Here is a 26,625-nt window from a genome sequence, read left to right on the forward strand (position 1 = left end):
CTTCGACTATACTTTTTTGCCTCTCTGGGATATATTCCCAGGAGTGGTATTGCTGGGTCAAATGGGAGTTCAAGTTCTAATTTCTAATTTTTGGAGAATCTTCCATACTGTTTTCTAAAAGGTCAAGCCCTTCACTTTAAATTTTCTAAGTTTCCTTAACAACATTCTCCTGTGAGTTGATATTATCATTGCTTAGGCTGATAATAGAAACATATGCCATGTCCTTGTTGCACTGCTCTAATATAACTGTATTAGACACAGTTTTTTTTTCTTCATCTTCCTACTGTGGCACAGCTTGATATTTGAAATCTACTTTTTTATTTTGACAGGAGGAGTATGGACTGACAATAACAGAGTGAAATAACAGAGTAAAACAGTGGGGCACTTGATATACTGTCAAGTTACAACTGTGTCACTTGATTCATAGGGCTGTGCAATTGTGTGAAGCAATTACAGTACCACGTAGAGCCTTGGCTATTAGCACTCAATTCTGCCATTGAAGCACAAGAGTAACCATACACAATGCATAATGAACGACCATGTTTGTGTCTAGTGAAACATTATTTATGAACATTGAAATTTGACTTTCATGTAATCTTGTAGATCAAGAAATAGTCTTTTTTTGCTTTTCTCAACTATTGAAGTACATAAAGACATTTTTAGCTGAGGATATTGAAAACAGGTGGCAGTCTATGTTTGACTTGCAGACTGTGACTTGCTGAACCCTGCTGTAAAGCATGAACTAAGGGAAGTGTTTTGAAAGAAAGTGTCCAAAATGTCACTGGAACTCTCAATACTTCGTTGAATGCTCAGAATTAAATATTGTTTGTTTTTCTTTTGCTTTTGGTACACACATAGTCATGCTAAGACTATTCCCAGCTCTGTATTTTGGGGTCACTCCTGACTACTTGGGGGAGCATACAGTGCTGGAGGCCTCCTGCATGCAAATGCAGCCTCTTTTTCTCTGTCTTTTTTTTTCTTTTTGGGTCACACCAGGAGATGCACAGGGGTTACTCCCAGCTAATGCACTCAGGAATTACTCCTGGCTGTGCTCAGGGGATCATATGGGATACTGGGAATTAAACCCAGGTCGGCTGTGTACAAGGCAAATGCCCTACCCGCTATGCTATCACTCCAGCTCCCAAATGCAGCCTCTTGCATGCAAAGCATATGCTCAGACCATTGAGCTATCCCACTAACCCAGGACGTTTTTGATAATACTGTGGAGAAAACTTGCCGGGATGGTCTCAGGGGTGTTGCAGATGGGTTGCTGAGGATGAGGAGCCATGGTTAGGGTTGACTAGCAGGGCGAACACTGCTGCCTGGACACGAGGTGACTGCTCCCAGGCACCTTCAGGGAGGCTACGAACTCCAGGAGGCAGCCCTGGCTGGCAGCTGCTCACATGTTTCTAGGCCCCTGGCACTCTGGCAGACTGATTTCTAAAGACAGAGGAGAAAGTCTGTAGAACCAAACTTTTGTCTTGCTTTGATTGGCTGAGTTAGCTAGCCAGCAAAAATGCTTCGCATGGGGGAAGGCAGGAAAAGGTGGCGCTGCGGGAAATGGCTTCATAGTGATGACGGCAAAGGATCCAGGCAGTGAGCTGCACCCCTCTGGGTCCAGTGGCACATGGAGTGGGGGTGGGGGTGAGGGATGGGACTGGGCCATGTGCACTGCAGCACAGTTTAGAGGTAGTGAGTGGTGGCAGTGAAGCCCAGAGTCCGTCAATTTGCGGGCCGTCCCTGGGACAATACCTGGGTGACTCTGGCAGGGCCTCTGACCAGCCTGTAGAGGGGAAGAATGACCAATACCTGGTGGTGAAGATGTATGTGCTCAACAAGGTCTGCCAGTGGGAAGACCCGGGCACCAGCCATATATTGTCTGGCCATGTGAAGCAGCTAAAGGGCATGTCCCCGCTTGTCAAGGCTAAGAATGAGTTGGGACCTGTGACGGACCACCTCCCAGTGCCACTTACATCCTCTTACATCGTGGTAAGAGGATGTAAGCTCATCCTCTTACCCTGTTCCAGAGACTCATAAGCAAATCTTGAAAGAGATCAACAAGTTTCAGAGATTCTTTCCAACCCATGCAAGGCTGAGTTGTTTGAGGGACCCCAGAGTGGGGTGGGTGAGCTCAGTGATTGCCCAAACAGAGCCCCAGCAGCCAAAACCCTCCATACTTCACAATCGCTGCCTATTGGCCTGACTCCACTGTCTCAGGATGGACCTCACCAAGATATAATCTGCTGAAAATTTTGTAATGTGGATCTTAGAGCACGAACAGCCCTGGCCCAGAGATGCAGAAGCAAGTCCTGGAAGACACCACAGTGCCAGAGATCCCTCTGGGCCCCTTATGGAGCCAGTATCACCAGGGCACACCAGATGGAGCAGGTGCAGTCTCCCCGCCTATTCCAGATGGAATCCCGGTGACCAAGAGCTTCTACAAGCAAGGCCCAGGTATGCAGGTTCCAGGACTAAACCTCCAGGCCACATGGCGGCAGAGGACCTGGGCTGTACCTCCCTGGGTCACCACCCACCTGGAATACTGGCTGTCACATCCACAATTTGCCTCCAGATGCCATCTCAGCGCGCCAACAGCCCTTGCCCAGAGACTCCCAATTGAATCCCAAAAGAGATTAGTGCCAAACACAGATGTCTCTGGAATTCAACCATTTACAATCTAGAAATTTACTTTTACAATCACAGCTGCGCGAGTTCTCGTGATATTCGAAATGAGCTATGGAAAATATATCATCTAGCGCCTGCCCCTGGCAGGTAGGCTTGAATGGTGGTGGGAAATTTTGAGCAAAATTAATGAGCAAAATTAATGTCCCAAATTAGAGAGAGAGAGAGTTTTGGGGAAATTGTCTGCCATAGAGGCAAGGTGAGGACTGCAATGTATACGTGTATATGTGGGGGGGGGGGGGGGGTGATACTTGGGACATTGGTGGTGGAGGATGTGTACTGGTGGAGGGATGGGTGTTCCATCATTGTATGACTGGATCTCAAACATGAAAGCTTTGAAACTCTATCTCATGGTGATACAATCAAATAAAGTAATGTGGAGTTTATGCCCAATTCAATCAGCTTACTCAATGGCTGAACAAATAGCAGTACTCCTACATTATTTAATAAATAAATAAATAAAAAGCTTTTATTACTGAATGGAACATTTTACCTTTTTTGCTACAAACAAAGTCCTAACTTGCAATGTCAATATTAGATTTTTTATTTGAAATTCAGTTCATTTTTGAAGGCATTGGGTTTATTCAAATAAGCACAGCTGTTTCTCTGCACAGTGAGCTCCAAAGTGGAGTGGTGCTCCCTATGGAGAGTGTTGGTGTGTGAACTGGACATCTGACATCTGCAGCAGGAGAAAGCCCACTCTGCTCCGGGACACAGAGAAGCTCTGGATTGCAGGTGAGGGCAGGGCAGATAAGTAAGGACACCTGATAACAACAGTGCTACAGACCAGGCAGGGTCTGTTCTCTCCACATTTTGAACCAAAGCACATATCCACAGCAGGATCTTAAGTTAAAGGTCTTAGTCATTCATGAGTTATTCATTGTGACAAGAAGAATAGCCAGTGAAAGGGACAAGCAAGATGAGATGAGGAAAAGGGAGGTGTCTCATGTGGCTTGGTCAGAGGAGTCAGTGGTAATATTGTGTCGAGTCTGCAAAACACCTGACATCCAGATAATGTGGAGGACAGTTGGGAGCAAGACCTGGAACTCAAGATAAGGTCTAGTGAGAAGGTGGAATTCCACCACACACAGTCCATGGGTGTTATTAGTGGATGGGGATAGATTAAAAAAAAAACACCTATGTTTGGTAAGTGTTTCTGGATATAAGGACTTTAAATAGGGATTTAAATAGGGATAAATACATGGATTATTTCAGATCATTATAATTCTATCACAAGAGCTATTACCATAATTTACTTACTAGAAAAATGATAAACTCTTAATAAAATAATTCTATAACACAAAATTTTATTAGAATAAAAATACATGTCCATTATCCAACCTTAAATTATTTTATGTAGGTTTTTTAATTATGGCAATTTATATTTTACTTCCATTAGTTTTTTTAATACTTTAAAAGTTTTGCTTTACATAATCTGCCATCTTGTATACAAATCCTAGATTATCAAAGATGCAGTCTCTCTATTAGCTAATGAACACTGAAATTTAGGGATGGGAATTGATAGTTATATTCTAATGCATAAAACATTTTTGTCAAGTTCTTGAAAGAGAAGAAAAAGAGGTGAAAAATTGAAATGAGGTAAGTTGTATGAAAAGGTTTTAGTAGTAAATGTAACCAATGATAAGAACATTAAAAACATTTATGGAAAATTTACTTAATGTTTGCATAGTCTAAGTTACTTTTTTAAAGGCAAAAATTTTAAATTACCCCAATTTCTTATTAGAAAAAGAGACAATGAGCTGGTTCTACTTTAAGAGCTGTATATGTTCTAAGCCTTTCTTTCATTTAGAAAAAAGGAATGATATAAACATTCACAAGTCTGGCAAAAGGAGGAAAAATTAAGATTAGGACCAATATTTCAAGCTGCCTTTTGGAAAGATAATTAAAAACAGAGGTAGATAGTTAAATATTAGCGGCCAAGTTACTCAAATGACTATTTTCTATCTTGATACATATTTATCAAGTTTTTACACTTGAAGCCAAGCAGTAAATAAATTTAGGAGGTCAGAATAATCTGCAGCGCAAGTAATTTTCCTTACATTGAAGAAAATAGTAAAAACAAACCAGGTTGAAGACTCCTGTTAAGGATATGATTGTTTAAAGCACTACAGTTCATGCATTTTTTTAAAGCAGGAGAGTGAACTTTGTCCCTATGTATACTAGATCTATTTGACGCCAAGCCACAGACCCCATCAGGCCTGATCAGTCAAAGTAGGACTGCAGGGTGCCTCGACGCCGAATATCACAGGTCCAGCAGTGGAAACCTCCTCCCAGTGAGTTGGCACTGCGGATATTCACCTTTATGGTATTGATACCTGCAATAAGAGAGGTATGTGGCCAGTTAAATGGACTCAGGGAAAGATTCTCCTACATAAAACAATCTACAGGGGCCAGAGCAATAGTATTTCTGGTAGGTTACTCACCTTTCACAAGTCCAACCCAGGTTCAATTTCTGGCATCCAATAGGGTCCCCTGAGTGCCTCCAGGGGGTGATTTCTGAATGCAGAGCCCAGAATAACCCACGGGTGTGATGCCCAAAAAAACCCCACACCGAACCAAACAAAAAACCAACCAAACAAAAACAAGCTACAGAATCCTTTGGTGCCAGCCTCTCTATTAACACCAGTTGAGGATAGTTTTATTTTACCACTGGCCACTGTCTGTCACTCTCCTCCCGTTGTTCATGAATTTGCTCGAGTGGGCCCAGTAACATCCCAATTCTGAGACTTGTTGTTACTGTGTTTGGCATATCGAATATGATATGGGGAGCTTGCCAGGCTTCGTCGTGTAGGCGAGATACTCTCGGTAGCTTGCCGAGCTCTCTGAGAGGGGCGGAAGAATTGAACCCAGGTCGGTTGGGTCGGTGGCGAGCAACGCAAACACCCTACCGCTGTGCTATATCATTCCATATCATCTTCAACTGCTAATATGCAACCAATTCAGTAGAAGCTTCGAAGTCTCCTTTGTGCTACTGGCAATTCATAAGCCCATAGGTTGTATGAGCAGATATTTTTGTCAAATGATAAAAAAATAATCAAAATTGAAAGCTCAAGTCTTTAAAAAATTTTTTTTTTTATTGTGTCACACCTGGCATTGCACAAGGGTTACTCCTGGCTCTGCACTCAGGAATTACTCCTGGCGGTGTTCAGGGGATATATGGGATGCTGGGAACCAAACCCAGGTCAGCTGCATGCAAGGCAAACACCCTACCTGCTGTGCTATCGCTCCAGTTCAAAAGCTCAAGTCTTTTGAAATTATGTTCTGATGGCTTTTTTAGACTCTTAAATTTGATCTTGTTAATTTAGTAGGGAAGGCATACTTTAATCAACCTGAAAACTTTACATCCTCACTTGTAAACAGAATGATGTATCAGAATCTATCAGGATTTACCTTCAGGTTTATCTTTATTAGACCTCATATTTTAAAGCTCGGTCATATGGTCATACAGGTACCAAAACTATTCAGACCATTAGTTCCAACCAGCACTACTTGTGCTGATGTGGTTATGATTTTGTTTGACCTAATTAATCAATGGTATTAAATGTTGTGCTTGGCATACAGGGTTTAAATTTTTTCTAATTGAATTACTCTAAGATACACAGTTACAGAATGCTCATGACTGAGATTCAGTCATACATACATTCCTGCAAAAGTGTAGATTTCCCATCAGCAATGTTCTTCCGCCTACCCCTGCAGCCTGCTTCTCCTTTTAGACACTGTGGATTGCAGTACTGTTACTGGAAGGGTATCAGGAGTATCACTTTACCTTCCTTTCAGTTCTTGTTCAGAGTGATCATTTTCAACTTCATTGTTACAGTGATCCTTTCTCTGTCCTAACCGCACTCTCCCCTGCCCCTTTGTGGCAAGCTTCCAACCATGGACCAGTCCTCCTTGCCCTTGTATCTACTGGCTTTGGGTATTATTCTCATATTCTGGGGTTTTTATTAATATCCTGCAAATGAGTATGATCATTCTGTTTGTCACTCTCTCACTGATTCATTTCACTCAGCATAGTCCTCTTCATGTCCATCTATGTATAAGCAAATGTCACGGTTTCATTTTTCTTAACAGCTGTGTAGTGTTCCATTGTAAAGATAGATAAGTACCATAGTTTCTTTATCCACTCATCTGTTCTTGGGCACTTGGGTTTTTTCCCAGATTCTGGCTATTGTGAATAGTGCTGCAATAATCACAGGAGTACAGATGGGTTTTCTGCATTGTGATTTTGGGCCTCCTGGGGTGTATTCACAGGAGTGGAATTGCTGGATCACATAGAAGCACAATTTCTAGTTTTTTGAGGAAGTCTATATTGTCTTCCAGAAAGGCTGGACCAATCGGCATTCCCACCAGCAGTGAATGAGAGTCCCTTTCTCTCCACATCCACTGGTTCTTCTTTATGATGTGTGCCAGTCTCTGTGGCATGAGATGATATAACATATAGGGTCTTAAAAAAGAAAATCTATTCTGTTCCCTCAAGAGACTCATATTAAGAGGAAAGATGGCCTTTAGTAGCAGATCCACTGGTTTAGTTAAAACGGGAGGTAGTCATTGGGAGTCCTTAAAAATAACTTTTCTGAGAAAATGAGACTGAGAAGGGAACAGAAGAATATGAATAGCATTTGGACAAGGTCAGAAGTGGATTTGGGATAAGGAGTGGGCTTTTAAACATGAACATATTTCAGATCTGAAAGAGCCAGATTTGGTGGCGGGGGGGGAGGGAGGAAAGGAAGGGTACAGGAAAGTTGACTGGAAATAAGTGGAACACGGGAGAGGGTCTTGAGTGCACGGGTGGTGCTAAGAGAAGTAAAAGTATGTACTAAAATTGTAGCAGGCAACAAATAAAGGGGTGATGAATGGTAGGGATGAAATACTGCATGGGGGGTCATGGGGAAAGGGTTTGGGAACTGTGGTGGCAGAGATATGCAGTAACTTTTGCATAAGTACTATAAACTTGAATAATATTCTTCTATTGCCTCAACTATAATTTTTAAAATCTAAATTAAAATTTAAAAAATAAACCACATTATTTCCTGATAGAAAGATATCAGATAGCTTGAACTATATTAATCCTGAAATGGAGATAATTTTGTTGTTTTAGTGAAAATTTGCTTTAAGAATTTCTTGTCTAATAAGATTTTACTTAAGGGGTCAGGGGTGTGGTTAAGTGGCTCCATAGGTGGAAAGTCTTGGGTTTGATCCTGGCATAGTATGTCCCACCCCTTTTCCAGCGCCAACAAACTGAGAACCTTTGGGTGTGACCTCCACAGCAATTTTTTTAAAAGTGCTGTTGAAAATGTCATTATATATCATATAGGCAGTACTTAACAATATTTTAAGGTAAGACAAAATCTTTTTGGGTTGTGTATGGAATCCTTAACAGTGCCTGGGGCCTTCAGATTTATACCCACTACATGGGGGCCATGCAGTGCTGGTGATCTAATCCAGGGCTTTATGTATGGTAGGAATGTACTACAGTCTTCCAAATTATAATCTCAAATTAAGAAAATATCTTAATGAACAAAGAAACAGAACCCAAGAAATTCACTTGGTATTTAATGAAAACTGAAAAAAAAATGGTTTAGCATTAGGGGGGTCAAATCACGAGATTGAGCTCATTCTAATACTGACAGGCCAATCCTTTTAATATTGATACTACATTAGTCAGAAGGATGAATAATTTCCTTTAGATAAAATCGAAAGCATAAGACATAAATCAAAACATGACTCGGTTTCAGCACGTATGCTGCTGGAGGATCTTTTGTGGGATTTTTATTTTGACACTTAGAAAATGTCAAGTATGTTAAGAGTGATAAATATACATTCTTCTGCCTCTTGGTAATAGCCCTGTGAAAATTTTTTTCTTTAACTTTTCCCAATAGTATTTGAATAACCTGTCTGAAATTTGAATATAAGGATAAGCAAAGTCCCAGCCGATTAAACCAGTTCTGTGTGTGTTTTTAGCTCAAAGTTGAATGACTTCTGACAACTAGACTTCATTTCTTTGTTCACTGTATTGAGCGATAGCACAGCGGTAGGGCGTTTGCCTTGTACGCAGCTAACATGGCCGACCCGAGTTCGATTCCTCCACCCTTCTTGGAGGGCCCGGCAAGCTACTGAGAGTATCTTGCCCGCATGGCAGGGCCTGGCAAGCTCCCCATGACGTATTCGATATGCCAAACACAGTAACAACAAAGTCTCCAATGGAGACATTACTGGGCCTGCTCGAGCAAGTTGATGATCAACGGGAGGGCCTTTATAATTATAATTTATAATTTATCACATGTATATTCCACTTTTGTATCTATATTCCTGTAATCCTTAAACTGTATATTAGAAGTTACTTTTAAAGAACCTCAGCCATTTGTGATTTGGGGAAAGGCTAATAATCTATGCTTATCTCAAGGGGGAGTTCTCCCACCAGGAGATCAGGTATCACAGACAAACCTGCGAAGTGATATCTAAAGAGAATGGATGCATTTTCAACCTTTTGAAGTTCGGACTAGAGAAAACAAAAATATTGTCCATCTACAATCACAACTTGGTACCTCTAAAGGGAAAAGACATTGAATTGAATATACTAAACATCCAACCACAATGTCTTTCTTCAGTTCTTGTCATTTAATATCTTCATGTATAACACATTTGACTTACGGTACATACCTAGCTTTTCAAACATCTTTTGAATTGGGACTTCATTGGCATCCACCATAACCCGCTTTTCATCTAGCATCAAAACATTCATAGAAAGCCATTTGGATGACATCCAGAGTGGGTGATCTAAAACAGCAACAAAGGTTAAATCCTTTTTGTTTAAAGCAATAATTTTCCAGCTAAGAAAAATTAAAGTTCAATTTTTTCAACAACTCTCTCCCCATGAAAATCTCTTTCTGTCTTAGGATGCTTTATCTATACATGTCAGTTTACACTCATCACACACCTTTATTTCACCTTGTTTAGTTTTTTAAAAGGCATTTTTAAAAGGTAGATCAAAGGTATGCATATTTATCTTGTATATGTAAGACCTGGATTTAACCTCTGGTACTACACAAAAAAAAGACAATTTATGTTTTATGAAATAATTTTTAAAATTTATTTATTTATTTTTCTTTTTGGGTCACACCTGGCGATGCACAGGGGTTACTCCTGGCTCTGCACTCAGGAGTTACTCCTGGCGGTGCTCAAGGAACCATATGGGATGCTGGGAATCGAAGCCGGGTTGGCCGCATGCAAGGCAAACGCCCTACCCGCTGTGCTATCTCTCCAGCCCCTGAAATAATGTTTTAATGTTACTTTATCTTCTCATTTTAATTTTTATGAAAGGACAGTTTGCAAATTTAAGGGTAGCCTTGTTCTAGTACCTGTATCTAAAGCACTACTCTAAAGCTTACTGGGGAAATTATCTCTAAATTACTAAAATTTGGGCTACTGTCAATAGGTGAAAGGTTTTTATTCACTGAAATAATCATGTCAAGGGCCAGAGAAATAGCTCAATAGGCTGGAGCATATGCAGAAGACCTAGGTTTGATCTCTGGTATCACATGGTCCCAGAGCACCACCAGGAGTGACCCTCTTCACCTCCAGCACTTAGAAAAGAGTAGTCTCTAAGCACTGCCCAATATGAGCCAAGAGCCCAAAACATACAAATAAAATAAAAATAATCATATGAGCCTCTGAGTGTATAAAAGCAAACATACCATCTGGGATTACTGGTATTGGCGGAGTAACTATGGTCCATCCTGCCTTCTTGAAAAGATCAATCTGCATGATCAGAACACAAAAAGAGAGATTAAATCCATATGTGTATTATTATTACCATCCTTAATATTAGTAATGTAGTTCTATCATTGCCCTTCATGCCCTAACTGTCCCTAGTTTCACATATCCACTTAAGAGTACCAAAAATTATATTAAAATGAAGTGAATATGTCCTCTTGACCCATGGGTTTAACTATATGGGCTAGAAGTTAAGGAAGACATGATAGAATAGTGCTTTTTAGAAGGTGTTCTACAGGGGCTGGCGTGATAGTAGAGAGGGCAGGGCACTTGCCTTACACATAGCTGACCCAGTTTCAACCCCTAGCACTCCATATGGTCCCCTGATCCTTGAATGAAGAGCCAGGAATAAGACCTGAAAACCTCTGGATGTGCCCCCCAAACAAAACAAAACACTGTTGTGCCACCTAGCAAATAACCCCATATCAATTACCACTTAACAAGAAGTAGAGGCAATAGGCAGAAGTAGGAAACTGCAAGTAATGGGATAGACTGTGCAGACAAAAAAGGCGGGGGTGGGGGGGGCTCTGTTTTTTTCTTCAGTGATGGGCTGGCCAAGAGGGGTCTGATCCACTGGAGTGGGAAAGAGACACCACTGCCCCAGACATGCAGAGATCATTGTGTTTGCACTTGAGCTCCTATAGGATCTTGGCTGCAAGTTATGAGACGCTACGACTCTATCTGATAAAAATACCCACAGATGTCCAGACCTGCATCTATGGCAACAGACAGCCAAAGTCCAAGCATCACACCAAGTATCATGGCAGCATTACTTATTTGTGAGTTCAGGGTATCATGTATAAATTATACTGTGAATTATTCAATGCTTGATTATAATAATGTCCAGCTTTGCTAAATTTGTTATTCTGAACCATTTAGAAATGTTAGAAACCATGAAAGAGCTTAAAATTAAAGGGCTAAAATCACCCATTGCTAGACTCTTGCTTTTCAGAACTCCTAAGACTTCTCTGACCTGATGACATGGTCTGTCAGGGTTGGAAAGCACAAGACCAGGTCCAATGATATTGAAAGTTGCATCAATATGCATTGGATTGGGATCTTTAAAGGAGATGATATGCACTCTGTAGTCTGGAGCGAGATGCCTACGCATCCATTCAATGCCCAAGTAGTTTGTAACCTGCAAATTAAAGGAAGATGAAATCTAGTTAGTTCAATGCAGAATACAAACATTAACCATGAAATGATTTTAATTTGGAAACAAAAATACAATGACAAAACATGAAGTTAGAGGCAACTTTGATCAACCTGGCTTCTCTGTGCAAAAATATCTCTTCCAGCTCTAATGAAGTCAGCAGCATCAAAGCATGGTTCGTACTCAGTTGTTACAAACTTTCCCTGAGCGGCCAATTTGTGTCTGTCTTCTACAGAATGAATGGGGTACTCCTAATTGGAACAAGAATAAACACAATGTATTGGTTTGTGTGAAAATTATTCACAGGGCATTTATGACTAAGAAAATGAATTCAAATCATTATTGTCCAAAATACTACTACTCTTTTCTAGATTAAAATATATCTGCGGGAAGATGTAAACTTATGTTATCACAATTTCACTCTTAATTTTCATCACAAAACAATCATTTTGTAAGAGTATGCTCTTAATTTCTGAATGCTTATTAAGGAGAAGATTATCAGAGAATGTCTCAGTCTCTGGGTCAGCTTTAAAAGTCACTAATAAGCTTATGTGTAATTAGGGACTTACCTGGTCATAAAGCTTATCAGCCATGGTGGGTTTAGGAGCCGTTGTCCACTTGGCTCCACGGTGGAAGTAGTCTTTGATAATTGAGCGATATGCACGGTACTCAAAGAAGCGAGCACGCCAGGCCATGGGCGCCTCGATAATCTCATTCCCCACAACTATCAGGATGTCTCGAGGCATTGCAGCATATAAACCTGTCAGACAAAAAAAAATCCAGTAATGCTGAGATTTCCAGGGCAAGGAAGTCTTGGAACATCATGATTGATATGTTCCTTTTTTTTCCCTTTTTTTTAGTTTAAAAGGGACCAAGGCTTCCTCTTCAAGCCCGTGTTTGCTCTTAAATACATAATTTGGGGGGGGGGGGCGTTGTCTTGGTGTTTCTTTGCCTATTTCTACTTTAGAGAGTCTTTGTTCTTTCTCTTGAATGTGTACTTCTCCCTCTCTCTTCCCTCACAACTACCCAAATAGGTTTCAATATAACCCATCACTGTCACTGTCACTGTCCTCCCGTTGTTCATTGATTTTCTTGAGCGGGCCCAGTAACGTCTCCATTGTGAGACTTTGTTATTTCTGTGTTTAGCATATCGAATACATCATGGACAGCTTGCCAGGCTTTTGCCGTGCGGGCAAGATACTCTTGGTAGCTTGCCGGGCTCTCCGAGAGGAGCAGAGGAATCGAACTCAGGTCGGCCATGTTGGCTGCGTGCAAGGCAAACGCCCTATCTGCTGTGCTATCTTGTTTAAAACACACATACTGGGGCTGGAGCAATAGCACAGTGGGTAGGGCGTTTGCCTTACACGCGGCCGACCCGGATTTGATTCCCAGCATCCCATATGGTTCCCCCAGCACCGCCAGGTGTAATTCCTTAATTCCTGAGTGCAAAGCCAGGAGTGACCCTGTGCATCCCTGGGTGTGACCCAAAATGCAAAAAAAAAAAAAAAGCATACTGACAGAAAACCTATGTTTGTGTATGTATGTAAGATTATATGCACATGGAAAAATAGGGCTGATACATATTCGAGTGTTAGCATGAATTCTTTGCAGGGATGGTGAAACTAAGCAACAGAAGAAAATAGAAAAATGAAGCAGTAAGATCCTGATCAAAGAGCTCTTGAATCACCAGGTTTTCACCTTTTGTAAGATTTCTGGCAACATAGAAGCAGAGTTCTTCAGGGAAGATCAGTTTCACAATATAAAAATTTAGCCAAGGATCACTTCTAGAACAATAAGTACACTGAGCTCAGACACAAGAACAATTTTATAGCAATGTCAGTTAATAATAGAATGAGAATAAAATAAAATGAGAATAATAAAAGAGAATATTTTGTTTTTTAGAAAAATGAAATGGAATTCTTTATTCATTTCATTTAGAGAAATGTCTGTAAAGTTTAGAAAATTGCTTTCATAAAGATTTTATATAAATAACGAAATATAATTTATATATCTTAAAAGGCCCTCCCGTTGATCATCGATTTGCTCGAGCAGGCCCAGTAACGTCTCCATTGGAGACTTTGTTGTTACTGTGTCTGGCATATCGAATACTCTCGGTAGCTTGCCGGGCTCGCCAAGAGGGGCAGAGGAATCGAACTCGGGTCGGCCATGTTGGCTGCGTGCAAGGCAAACGCCCTACCCGCTGTGCTATCGCTCCAGCCATCTTCAAAAGAAACAAACTTTTCTGAGTATTCCCCTTTTTTTTCTTTTGTGTTTATTTTCCTTTTTTGGTTTTTGGATCACACACAGCAATGCTTAGGGCTTTTTCTTGCTCTATACTCAGGAATTATTCTTGGCTTTGCTCAGGAGACCATATGTGATGCTGAGGATAGAACCCAGGTCAGTCATGTGCAAGGCCCTATCTACTGTATTATTGCTCTAGCCCCTGTTTTGTTTTGTTTTGAGTAGCCAAGGATTGAGCTCAGACATGGAAGGCACTTGCTCTACCACTGAGCAATATCCCTTTACAGTAGATAATCTTTAAAGTTATGAAGAATTATTAAAAGAATCTCTGAGAAATTATTGGGGTTTTACCATATATATTAAGAAAGAAATGAAAAATGAAACACTAGCAATTGAAGTATATGATATCACTTACCTGTAGACTCAAAGTCAGGAGTTTTATACTTCATTGACCAGTCTATGGGGTCAGGCCTCCTCACTGTCACTCCTTCCATTTTTAAAATATTGCACATTTCTTCAATTTCAGCAACAGCCTTTTTCAAATGATCTTTGGGAAAATAATGGCCTCCATGCTTCTGGTAAAATGGCCAGTACTTTTCATAGGTATTGGCCTAGAAACAAGGGAAATCCAATGCTTATAGGAGAAAAATACAACTCATGGTAGAATCACAGGCAGTGACTCAGCCCGAATGGTCTCTATGGCTTAGTGGAACTGAGACTAAAACCGCATTATGTCCAGTATTCATCCCTAGCACCAAGCACACTGACTGATGAGCAATATTGCACAAAGTACTCGACATTTCATGATGTTTGGGGATTAAACTTTATCTTAGGTCACTTGGTGCCCTTCACACTGTGTCTGCTCTCAGATGAGTCTGGATCCTCTTGTGTAATTTTTCTTGTTTTGAGAGGAGGCCATACTCAGTGGTGCTCAGGGCTTATTCCTGGCTTTGCATTCAGGGATCACTCCTAGCAATGCTTTGGGGAACCATATAGGTTGTCACAGACTAAACCTGGGTTGGCTGCAAGCAAGGCAAATATACTGCTCACTGTACTATCTCTCCAGTCCCCTCTAACTTGTATTTTTGCCTCAATATGATAAATAGTAAGCATACAGAAGGAGGCCTGCATTTTGTTCAATAGTTAGGCTTAGTCTGTTGGATAAGGAATAAGAATCTGAATAATAGGATGTTTTGGTTTGGTGGTAGTGGTGGTGTTGGTGATGTTGGTGGTGGTGGTAGTGATGTATGTGGTGCGGGGAGGGATAGAGGGTTCTGAGAATTCAACCCAGGGTCACATTGTACAAAGCAAGTGCTCCATCTCGAGCTACATGCAGGGCATCTGAATATATCAAATACGAGAGTAGCTTGTGAAGGTTTAAATCAGGACTTGACAAACTCAAGTCCATGGGCAAAATATGACCCCCTGCCTGTTTTGGTAAATAAAGTTTTGTGGTGAAATACACTTCCCACAAACATATTCTCTCTGATAAAGAATTCAGAGACAAAATAGTGAAGATGTATAATAAACTCAAAGAAATAGTGGAACGGATATTCATAAATGTACATGTTTTTTACAGTGGTGGTTGCACTAAAATGGTAGATTTGAGAGTTAATTAATTGCTCACAAGATTTAGGGTCTATAAAGTCTGATATATTTATTATCTGGTCCTATACAGAAGTTGATTGTTAGATCTTTATCAAAATTATTCATTAGTTTTCCTGGGGGCCAGCAAGATGGAGGCAGTTTAGGACACAGAATCTACCATAATGGCAGCTGCACAGCCCTAAATCGTGATAGTTCCACAGGTGAGAGTGTTTTTTCAGAGTGGCAGCTGGTCACACGGCCACTAGTTAATTTCCCCCACCATATCCTATTCTGGTAAAGAAGAGACCACCACCCACCAAACTCCCCCATATTCCTCCCAGGTAGTGAAGAGAGGGACACTGATAGCATATTAGAAAGAACTGCCTCCAGAGAACCGTAGGAACCTTGGTGAAACAGCTCAGAAACCCACCACGAGGAGTGGAGAAAGATAAGACCCCTGAAGCCTCAACAGGGAATGCCCTCATACATATTCTCTCTGATAAAGAATTCAGAGATGAAATAGTGAGGATGTTTAATGAGCTCAAACAGTGGAATGGACATTCAATAAAATACAGGAGGATAGGAAAGAGACAGTGGGACAAACAGCCAATAAAATACAGAAGGAAATGAGAGCAGAAACAAGAAAATTGCAAACAGAAATGGCATTAATCATAAATTCTGTAGATGAAATGAAAAACTCAATGGGTGCCCTTAACAGTACAATAACAACAGCTGAATACAGAATCAGAGAGCTTGAGGATAAGATATAGAAAACCTACAGGGAACAGCAAAAAATGGAGAAAGTCCTCAAAATAACTCAAGGCCAGAACAGAGAACTGTGGGATGAATTCAGAGTACCAACATAAGAATCATTGAAGTCCTAGAGGGACAGGGAAGCAATCCCAATGAGATGGTAACAGTTCAAGACGTCATTGCTAAAAATTCTCAGAATTTGAGGATGTAGGCATTTGATCCAAGAAGCCCAAAGATACCAGCTAAAAGAGAACCTAATAATAAGACTCCAAGGCATATCCTAATTAGAATGATGAACATCATAGAGGTATAGTAATGAAAGCAGCAAGATCAAAGAAAGATATTACATACAAGGGAACACCACTTTGATTTACCGCAGACCTATTGAATGAAATCCTCTAGGCCTGAGGACAATGGTGGGATATAATTTAAAAACTTACCGAAATGGAGGCTTCACCATGAATATTCTACTCAGCTAGACTCTCATTCAGATTTGAAGAATGATACACAAGTTAATGAATAAACAACTCAGAAACTTCATAGACTCAAAAAAAATCTTGAAAGAAAAACTTTAGGGTCTACTAAGACAAATCCCACAAACACAACAGTCCTTTAAAGAAAGATGGCACAAAACCCCATGACAATAATCTCTCTTGATGTCAATGGTACAAAAGCAAGGTGGCAAAACAGATTAGATGGATTAAAAATTGAATTCAACATTCTGCTGCCTACAAGAAACACAGTTGAAAGTCAGAGCAAACACAGACTTAAAGCTTGAAAACTTTGAAAAACAATTCTTTAAGCAAACAACTCCCTTTAAAAAAGCTAGGGTGGTCATAATAGTATTAAACAGCATAGGTTTTAGGCTGAAAAAGGTTACAAGAGACAGTGAAGCTCATTTCTTTATTATCAAGAGATATATAAATCAGAAAGAAATTACACTCCTAGATGTATATGCATCCATTGAGAGACCAGCAAAATACTTGAAACAGCTGCTAATAGACTTCAAGGAGCACATTGGTAGCAGCACATAGTGGTTGGAGACTGACTTCAACACTGCTTTGTCACCTCTTGATAGATCAACGAGACTAAATTCAGCATGGAAATACTGGCTTTGAAGGATGAAATGGAAGAGAGGGGGCTAGAATATACAGGGAGAGAGAGAAAGAATAATAAGAATGAGAGAAATAATTAGCAATACTCCTACATTAAAAAATAATGAGAGAGAGAGAACCCTAATAAACTGAATCAGAAATGAAAGAGGGAACATCACAACAGAAATCACAGAAATTCAAAGGATTATCAGAGATTACTTTGAGAATCCTTAGGCCACAAAACAAGAGAACCTCGAAGAAATGGATACATTTCTGGATTCCTATAACCTCCCAAGGCTAAATCAAGATTTGGAATACTGAACAAAAGGTGAAGGTGGGTGAAGAGGGAAACTGGGGACACTGGTGGTGGGAAACATTGGTGGTGGGAAATATCCACGACTGAAGGGATGGGTGTTAGAAAATCAATAAATAAATAAATAAATAAATAAATAAGAAAATAAAAGGAGAAAAGTAGGTTTATAAAAGAATGAATTCTTTATAATGTAATGAATGCCTTGTAGTTTCTCTACAGAAATCTCTAGGTTTGATGGTGTTTCTTCCAAATCAGACCTGATATTCAACATGAGATTGTAACAACAACAAAAAAGTCTTTTGAAGTTCTCCTATAGTTGCACCAAATCAGCATATAAGATTATTCAAATTGTTAAGGAAATGAATTTCAATAATAGTGTATTTTCTACATATTTCATTCTGAATTTGTCAATGACCTTTCATTACTTTTATAACAAATGCATACTGTCACTTATGCTGTTGTAAATAGCATAATTGTCAATACAAATTTACATTAATTTTATATAAAATTGGTTTTTAAAAAATTATTCTTTAGTCAGGGCTGGAGTGATAGCACAGCAGGTAGGGCATCTGCCTTGCACGCAGCCAACATGGCCGACCCGAGTTCGATTCCTCCGCCCCTCTCGGAGAGCCCGGCAAGCTACCGAGAGTATTCGATATGCCAGACACAGTAACAACAAAGTCTCCAATGGAGACGTTACTGGGCCCGCTCGAGCAAATCAACGATCAACGGGAGGGCCTTTACTTTACTTTTACTATTCTTTAGTCATTTTTCTTTTGAATATCTATAAATAAACAATAGGCTTGATTTCTGGACCATGACAAAATTATCAGTTTTAACATTTTGATACTTTTAAAAAACAATCCATTCTTTTAAAAAACAAAACCAAAGAAAATAATTGCATTGTTTTCTATTTTAGGAAGTACTGCAGCAGCAATCAGAAAGAGGGTAAAAGTGACTCTTTATATTCCTCTCAGACACATCCTGGCACTACTCATCCATTCACCACTTCCTTCTCATGCCAGGCACATCTTTACAGTCCACTAAAAGGACAAGAAGCCTTTGAAAATTTAACACTGGACTATGCCAGATGCATAACTCTGCACAGTTCGAGTTGCCAGACACATTCCAAAGCATCCTGTGTCACTAGTTGTGCAAACTAAAGCTTGTCTTGATAAAATATAAAAGCAAACTTTACTGGGAGTAAAATGTTATTTGAGCAAGTGTTAAGTTTCCTTGTCGATCTTGTATTCTGGCTAAGGTTGGATAAAGTCCAAATGATTAGGACACATACACTTTACAAGAGATAATTGAAAATTATTCACGCTTTCTTTATAACCCTGATAACTGAGTTAGCAATCATTTACCAAGTGTCTTGAAGATTTAAAAATTACATTAAATGCTTAGCATATGATGTTTTAAATAATTTGTTGCAGAGATATGGCTCATTCCTAGAAACTTTCAGAGCCTAAAATACTTCAGGAGGGGTTGCTAAATGAATTTTTAAAGCTGTGTTTACTTTGTTTATTGGGAAGGGAGAATTAGGGTCAGAGAGTTCAACCTTATAGTGCTCAGGGGCTCTTCCTAGCTTGTACCCAGAGGCTGCTCCTGGATATGCAAGAATATTATGCAGTACTGGATCTTGAACCCAGGTGTTCTTGCACTCAGTTCATTTAGCTTAAATACTGTCTTGGGAATGGCTAAGAAAATCTCAATAGAAGCTTCTTATTTATCCAGCTGCAGACTTATATTAACCTGGAATGACTTCGTAGTTTTTAAAAGGTTCTTTGCACTTGTATGTTTACTGCAGCACTATTTACAATAGCCAGAATATGGAAAAAACCCGGATGCCCAAGAACAGATGTCTGGTTAAAGAAACTCTGGTTCATCTACACAATGGAATACTATGCAGCTGTTAGAAAAGATGAAATCATGAAATTTGCATGTAAGTGGACTGACATGGAGAATATCATGTTAAGTGAAATGAGTCAGAAAGAGAGGGACAGACATTGAATAACTGCACTCATTTGTGGAATATAAAGTAACATAATGGGAGACTAACACACAAGAATAGTAGGGATAAGGGCCAGGAGATTCCTCCATGGCTTGGAAGCTGGCCTCATATGCTGTGGGAAAAGGCAGATGAAATAGAGAATGGACCACCAAAGGATGCTTGGAGGCCTCACTTGGGATGGAAGATGTATGCTGAAAGTAGACTATAGAGCGAACATGATGGCCACTTACTGCCTGTATTGCAAACCATAACACCCAAAAGGAGAGAGTGAGAGAGAGTAAAAGAGAATGTGCCTGCCACAGAGGGGGGTGGAGGGGGGTGGCGGGAGGGAAACTGGGAACATTGGTAGTGGAGAATTGGCACTAGTGGAGGGATGGGTACTGGACCATTGTATGTATGACTGAAACATAATCAAAAGAGTGTGTAAGTCTAATTCTATCTTATGGTGTTTCACACTGTCACTGGTCCTTCTTACTTTATAGAAGAGAAAAATAAAAAAAGAATATTCACTATATTTGAAAAATAAAAAAGAATATTCTCTATATTTAGAGACTAAAAAGTCATAGTTTTTTGAAAATTAGCCTTCCTAACAACTATGTTATTCCCATAAAATTTCTCTAGCACAAGCAATCCCTAGCAATGTCAAAAAATTTCTCTAGCATTTATGCTTCCAACATATTTTATACTCTGATTGCCTGTAAATAATGTGTATTATCTTTAATTGTTTCCATATCATTTAATATATATCTGTCATTTATATCTGTCAACTAGAAGCTAAAATCTTGCCTTCTACAAATCATGCATATCTTAGATTTACTTTCCTCTCCCTTGATACCTAGTTTACTATGTGGCACATGGCCGAAATCACTTGATTAATTGATGGCATAAACAATAATTCTTCAGGTTAGTTTATTATGTAATCTATAATCACTGCATACCAAATGTACTTTTGTAGTGCAAATGGCAAATTGGATCCATATAACTATAAAAAGTTGTATTTTTGTCCTTTAAAATAGTTCACATGTAACCTCTCTTTTTTTTCAATGCCAGATATTGAATCCAAGGCATACCCCAGCCTTTTACCTTCATATTTTGTCTTGTTGGGTAGTTAACAGACCTCCTAAGATCTTCATCTTATAAAGGTCCAGGAATTTTTGAAATCTTATATAAAGTCAAATAACCAATTAGCTGAGCTTTTATCAGATACCTAATTCAATTTGTTTCAACCTGGTACACTTTCCACAAAGCTATGCAATTACAAAGATTAAAGCCATAAATCAAGCAACAAGAACTCAAAGCTAAAAACCTGAAAATTCTGAATCCATACAATCATACTGGTTAAAAGTCAGTCATTTGGGGCCTATGATGTATGTAGCTCAGTGGTAGAGCACTTGCCACACATGCTCAAAGCCCTGGGTTTGAACCCCAGCATTACAAAAATAAAATAAAACAAAATAAAGTCAATCATTTTATAAGAAAGTTGAAAATACAAACTATTGTCTTACTTTGAAATTATAACTTTAGCCACTTAAAATGAGTAGGGGATTGTACTTTTTCAAAATAGACTTCAGAAGATCATGCTATTTTATATGTTGACTGTATAAAAATTAGCCTGTTTTTCAAATGTCAGAACTAAGTGGTTAGAGAGATAGTACAGGGATTAAGGTAGTTGAAACCTCTAACCACTGCCAGGTGTGGTCCAACTTCCTCCCCTCAAATAAATATATCAGAATGAAAAGCAATTTTAGAGCAATTAGAGGAAATTATTTTTAGATTTCTTTGTCTTCAAGGTTCAACTAAAGAATTATGTGTCTCCAGACTTCTTAACTCACCAGCACTTGGTCACTATTTTCCCTTTAGCACTGCTGGTGTTTCAACTGTCTTTATAGTTGTTTGGCACAAGCTACTTACTATCAAGTCTTCATTTCTATGTGAACAGTGTTATTCTAAATAGCATATAAGTTTTTTGTGCTAATGCCTCTGGAGTTGGGGTGGGATGGTGGGCAACATTTCTGGTGATGATGACAGTGATAAAATAGGACTTATTTTTTATTTCACATCACAAAGATGTGAATATTCAAAGAGAATTTAAGTACACTGAAGGAAATATTTATATCCTATTATAGTGGAAGCTGGGTTTGGAGCGATAGCACAGTGGGTAGGGTGTTTGCCTTGCAAGAGGCCAACATGGCTAGCCGGAGTTCGATTCCTCCTCCCCTCTCAGAGAGCCCGGCAAGCTACCAAGAGTATCTCGCCCTAACGGCAAAGCCTGGCAAGCTACCCATGAGGTATTCGATATGCCAAACACAGTAACAATTGTCACAATGGAGACGTTACTGGGCCCACTCGAGCAAATCGATGAACAATGGGAGGACAGTGACAGTGACAGTGATAGTGGAAGTTTAAGCATTGTCTCGAATATAGATGTCACTTCTTTATGGGTTTTTTTTTTTTGGTGCCATGGCTTGAACCCAGGTCCTCACACATGCAAGACAACTGGTCTACTGCTGAGTAATGATCTACTGTATCCCTGGCCCTCACTCCTTTTGACCTGGGGCTTTTTGTTCACAGGACCTGAATATCAATATCTAGAGGCCCTGGCCACCAAAAATGTCACAGATGAGAATGAGTTTTGCAGAGGGTGACACTACAGTTGCTTATATCTTTACCTTTAAAGTCTGCTGGGACCTTGGGTAGAATATTAAACAGAAATGAGCATACATCAATTTGTCATAGAAATCTGGTTAAAATTCAAAACTATCATCTGAGATGAATGATAGTTTTGAAATGAGAATTATAGAAAAGGAAGACAAGCCTCATTGTTAAAGGCTCTAGAATCCTAGGTGAACTGTATCCTGAGTAGGAAGATGTCACAAAACAGAGAAGTGGCAAGAGTAGGATAAATTATAAGATCCCATTCTGTTTTTTAAAAAAGCACTAATCAAAGCTGGAAGATTGTTTATAGGGAAGGGTAAATGGGACAACAGTTAGGAGTTCACTGCAATAGCCCAGGCAACAGGTGAAGCCCTCACTTCAGCACAATATTGGAAGCAAAATTTATTTTTGAAAGACTTGTTGGATTTTGTAGAATGGAAGTGGAGGATGACTGATGAAAGAATGGAAGATAATTTGTCAGTGTTATAGCATGAATAAATAGGTATGCTAAAACCAGAAATAAATAAAGATGGGTCCAGTTTAGCAGTTGAAACTCAAGATCTGATAAGCATGAGGTCGGATGGCAAAGTCCATTTAGGAGTCCAACATGTTCAGGGCCAGATTGGAACCAGAATGGAAGAAAAAGTTAAGAATAGTTAAAAAATAAATAAATAAATAAATGGACATTAAGTGCTAAAAATTGTATAATTAACTCAAATTTGTATGTAATGTAATTTGCATAACTTTTTTAAATGTATATATTTTTTCAATTTTTTATTAGTGAAACACCATAAGGTACAGTTGTAGACTTACAAATTTTTGTGCTTGGGTTTCGATTATACAATGATCGAGTACACATCCCTCCACCAGTGCCCATTCTCCACCACCACTAATCCCAGTATCCCTCCCACCCCCCATTCCCCATCCCACCCTGCCTCTGTGGCAGGGCATTCCCTTTTGTTCTCTCTCTCCTTTTGGGTGCTGTGGTTTGCAAAAGAGGAATTGAGTGACAATCATGTTCGGTCTATAGTCTGCTTTCAGCACGCATCTCCCATCCTGGGTGGATCTTCCCAACACCCTTTATTTGGTGCTCCCTTCTCTATCTGAGCTGCCTTTACCCCTGGAGTATGCGGCTGGCCTCCAAGCCATAGAATAAACCTCCTGGTATTTATCTCGGCTGTTCTTGGGTGTTAGTCTCCTATTTTGTTACTTTATGTTCCCCAGATGAATGCAATCTTTCTATGTCTGTCCCTCTCTTTTGCATAACTTTTAAAATTTTGATATCCTTACAAAATCACACCTCATTCTTAAGACAGATAAATTCCCACCTAAGTACTTAGTTCTACTTGTTACCATTTTATTAATCATATTTTGCCTATAATGAATCTCTACTTGTGATGGTTTGCAAAATCTGTAACTAAAGGTGCTTGCAACTTTAAAAAAAAGAGTAGTTCAGAGGAGATCAGAGTGATAGCATAGTAGGCAGAACATTTTCCTTGCATGTAGCTGACTTGGGTTCAATTCCCAGCACACCATGTAGTCCTCCAAGCTCTCCAGGATTGATCCCTCAGTACTGAGCCAGGAGTAAGCCCTGAGTACCACCTGCTGTGACCCAAAAACAAAATAGTTCAGAGAAGAGGGTAAGAGTGAAACTACAGATAATGAAAGAAGAAGATGGAAGGAATAGACAGCATATACTCCCAGAAAAGATCCCTTAGAACTCCAAATAAGGCATCATGGTTGAAAACAATATGACATACCATGGATATTTTCAGTAAGGTAACTTAAAATCAACACTCAGCAGTTGGAGCTGGGAGGTCTGAAGTAAGCTAAGTTGTAGATAGTTAACAGAGGCAAGTGGGAGGAGAAGCCAAACAGCAAGCAGCATGGCGTATGGGTACATTTCAGGATGAAAATATCCCGGCTTTACCTTCACCTCCACGGTGAATGGTGGAACGCAGGCATTTTCTGCTCGGCCCACGATCACTTCCTCCAGTGGGTCCCATTCGTTGTAAGAAGACACAGGGCAGTTCTTGGGCACAGGTTCTGTGACCTTGTCATCAGCTGCACAGGAGTTCTGGGGAGACGCTGCAGCTGCCTGGGTGCTCTGGAAAGTTCGCTGCACCCATCCTGTTAAGGTTCTTCCAAGCTTAAACAAAGAAAAGATTATTTTGTAGAAATAGAACAAAGAAAAGATTATTTACTTCAGGACCCACATGTTCTAAGCATGTGCTCTTACTATTTTATTTTGGGGTTCTTTTGGGGGGTCACACCCAGTGGTGCCCAAGGTTTACTCCTGTATGCTCTGGGATTACTCCTGGAGGTCTTGGGGGGGGGGGGGGGGGCGTTATCCCTGAGCAAGGCAAACCTTCCTGCTGTAGTCTTTGTACACTCTGGCCCTTGCTCTAATCTTTTAGACTATATAGCTTTGCACAAATAAGAGTTCTATCTTCTTGTTCATTTATGTCTTTTTGTCTATTGTGTTACCAGTTGGCCTATCTCTTTAAAATCGCCCCCTAAAAATTTAATTCCCAACCACTATAACCCCACTTACATCTCAGGATGGCTTTCTGCAATCACAATTCAAACAACTGCTCTGCAGTGGATGGGCTTCCCCCTTCCCTGAAAACCCGCACCCACCTGCTCCCTGTCTCTCTACCAAACTGAGATGACAGAGACCCTCCTTTCCCCTTCAGAAGCAAAGGTTATTAATATTTTACCAATATTAGATCCCCATCCCAAAGCAAGTACAGACGCTGTAAAGAATCTTATTATCTTCCAGAATACCCACCTCCAAAGTTTCATTGCTCACACACATAAACTTCGCACTCTTTGGCACTTTAATTCCAAGAGCGACCAAGTGTAGGTCCTTGACCAAGCGCCAGCAGTGGCCCTGGGCTCGCTTTACAGATGGTTCAAGGTACTTTGGCCAAGAAAAGAATTAACCCTTGCAGATGTTTAAACAAAGAGAAAGATGACCTAAGAACTTAGCAAAAGAGTCTTTTCCAAACTGCACACGTCGTTCCATAAAAAGTCGAACTCTGGAAGGAGTTTCTCCCCACTCCCTGACCCCCCCCCAACTCCACATACACCCCGCCCCTGAGTCAACCTCAACCCCAAAAGCTCTATCGACTTCTGTTAAGCCTTAGGAAGAGGCAGGACGGGAACCAGGGTTGCAACCAAATTCAGACGGACAGCTGTTCTAAAGCTGCTGGGGAAGTCAAAACGCTCGGCGACTCTTGTTCCAGGAGCCAGGGAGGGTCTGCAGGACGGCGCGCGCTCACTTGCCGGGAGCAGAGGGAAACTGGTCCTGACTGCGCTCACGCCCGACTCGATCCAAATATTCTCGAGACCCGGGACTCCATGTTACACTTGGAGTGCGCCTGCTCGCTCCTCTCCTCTCCGGATTCCCGCTGCGTCTCCTCACCTATTTCCCGAAAAGTTGCCCAGCCAGTGCCCTGGATCCCGATGCAAACGCCACTCTTGTATAAAAAGACTCTCTCTACGTCCCTGCCCGCACAGCCTTGCGGAGGAAACTCCCGGGAGCAAGCCGGGGTCCGGCTGGGCAGGGCGGCGCCTCCCTCCCGCTTCTCCCGGGCCTCCACGACCCCCGAATCCGCAGCACGCACCGGTCTCAACTCACGCACCCCTTCCCGGAGACCCCGCGTAGCTCCAGGCCGCCTGCAAAGGCTGCTGCAACCGAGCTTCCCAGGGGTGCCAGAAGGGTCTTTGTCTTGCATTTCTGGCAGAGCTCAGAGTGGGGGACGCGAGGGGGAGCCGGGGAGGGGGGCGACCACTCACCCGAGACCCGATGTAGTGCACCGCCTCGGCGCCGCGGCTCCCGCCGCGCAGGCACCGCACCCGCAGCATCGCTCCGCGCCCCGCTGGTCCACGAGCGGAATGTCCCCGGCGCCGCGCCTCGTCCCTTAGAGCCTCCCGCGAGCGGGCTCGGAGCGCGGTGTGGGGGTGCGCGGACGGCGGCCTTTTGTAAGCCTAGCCCCGCCCGGCCGCCCCCCGCGCGCCCCATTGGCTGCCGGGAACAGGTGGCTGGGCCCACGCGCCGGGCCACCCCGAATTAGGAACTGCGGCGCCGGGGGAGGAGGGGAGGGGGTAGAGCCGAAAGCATCTCCCAATTTTAGCTTGTCAGTGGCATCCGCTGGCATCTGCTGCTTCCTGCTGAGCCCGGCCTGGTCCGCGAGTGCAGTCCCGACGTAGAAGTCAACGTAATAGTCTATAGATATGACATTACATAATCTATATATGCTCTAATAAGTACTGAATCAATTACTATATATATACTGCGTATGGTATACATATAAAATATATGTATAAAATGCTT

The 26,625-nt window shown here is 40.9% G+C and overlaps 1 protein-coding gene across 1 annotated transcript; it reads right to left on the reverse strand.

Annotated features, from left to right (window-relative positions):
* Positions 1-3,969: 3,969 nt before the first annotated feature.
* Positions 3,970-26,258, reverse strand: GATM (glycine amidinotransferase). The gene is made up of 9 exons (XM_056135360.1): positions 26,088-26,258; positions 24,217-24,435; positions 14,286-14,481; positions 12,199-12,389; positions 11,743-11,880; positions 11,450-11,614; positions 10,398-10,461; positions 9,364-9,480; positions 3,970-5,018 (listed from the first exon to the last, which is right to left on the reverse strand). The coding sequence occupies exons 1-9, from the start codon at positions 26,154-26,156 to the stop codon at positions 4,906-4,908; spliced, it is 1,272 nt and encodes a 423-aa protein (XP_055991335.1). The 5' UTR covers positions 26,157-26,258; the 3' UTR covers positions 3,970-4,905.
* Between the last annotated feature and the right edge of the window lie 367 nt (positions 26,259-26,625).

This window comes from Sorex fumeus, unplaced genomic scaffold, assembly GCF_029834395.1.
Source record: "Sorex fumeus unplaced genomic scaffold, SorFum_2.1 ptg000111l, whole genome shotgun sequence".
Classification (NCBI taxonomy): Eukaryota; Metazoa; Chordata; class Mammalia; order Eulipotyphla; family Soricidae; genus Sorex; species Sorex fumeus.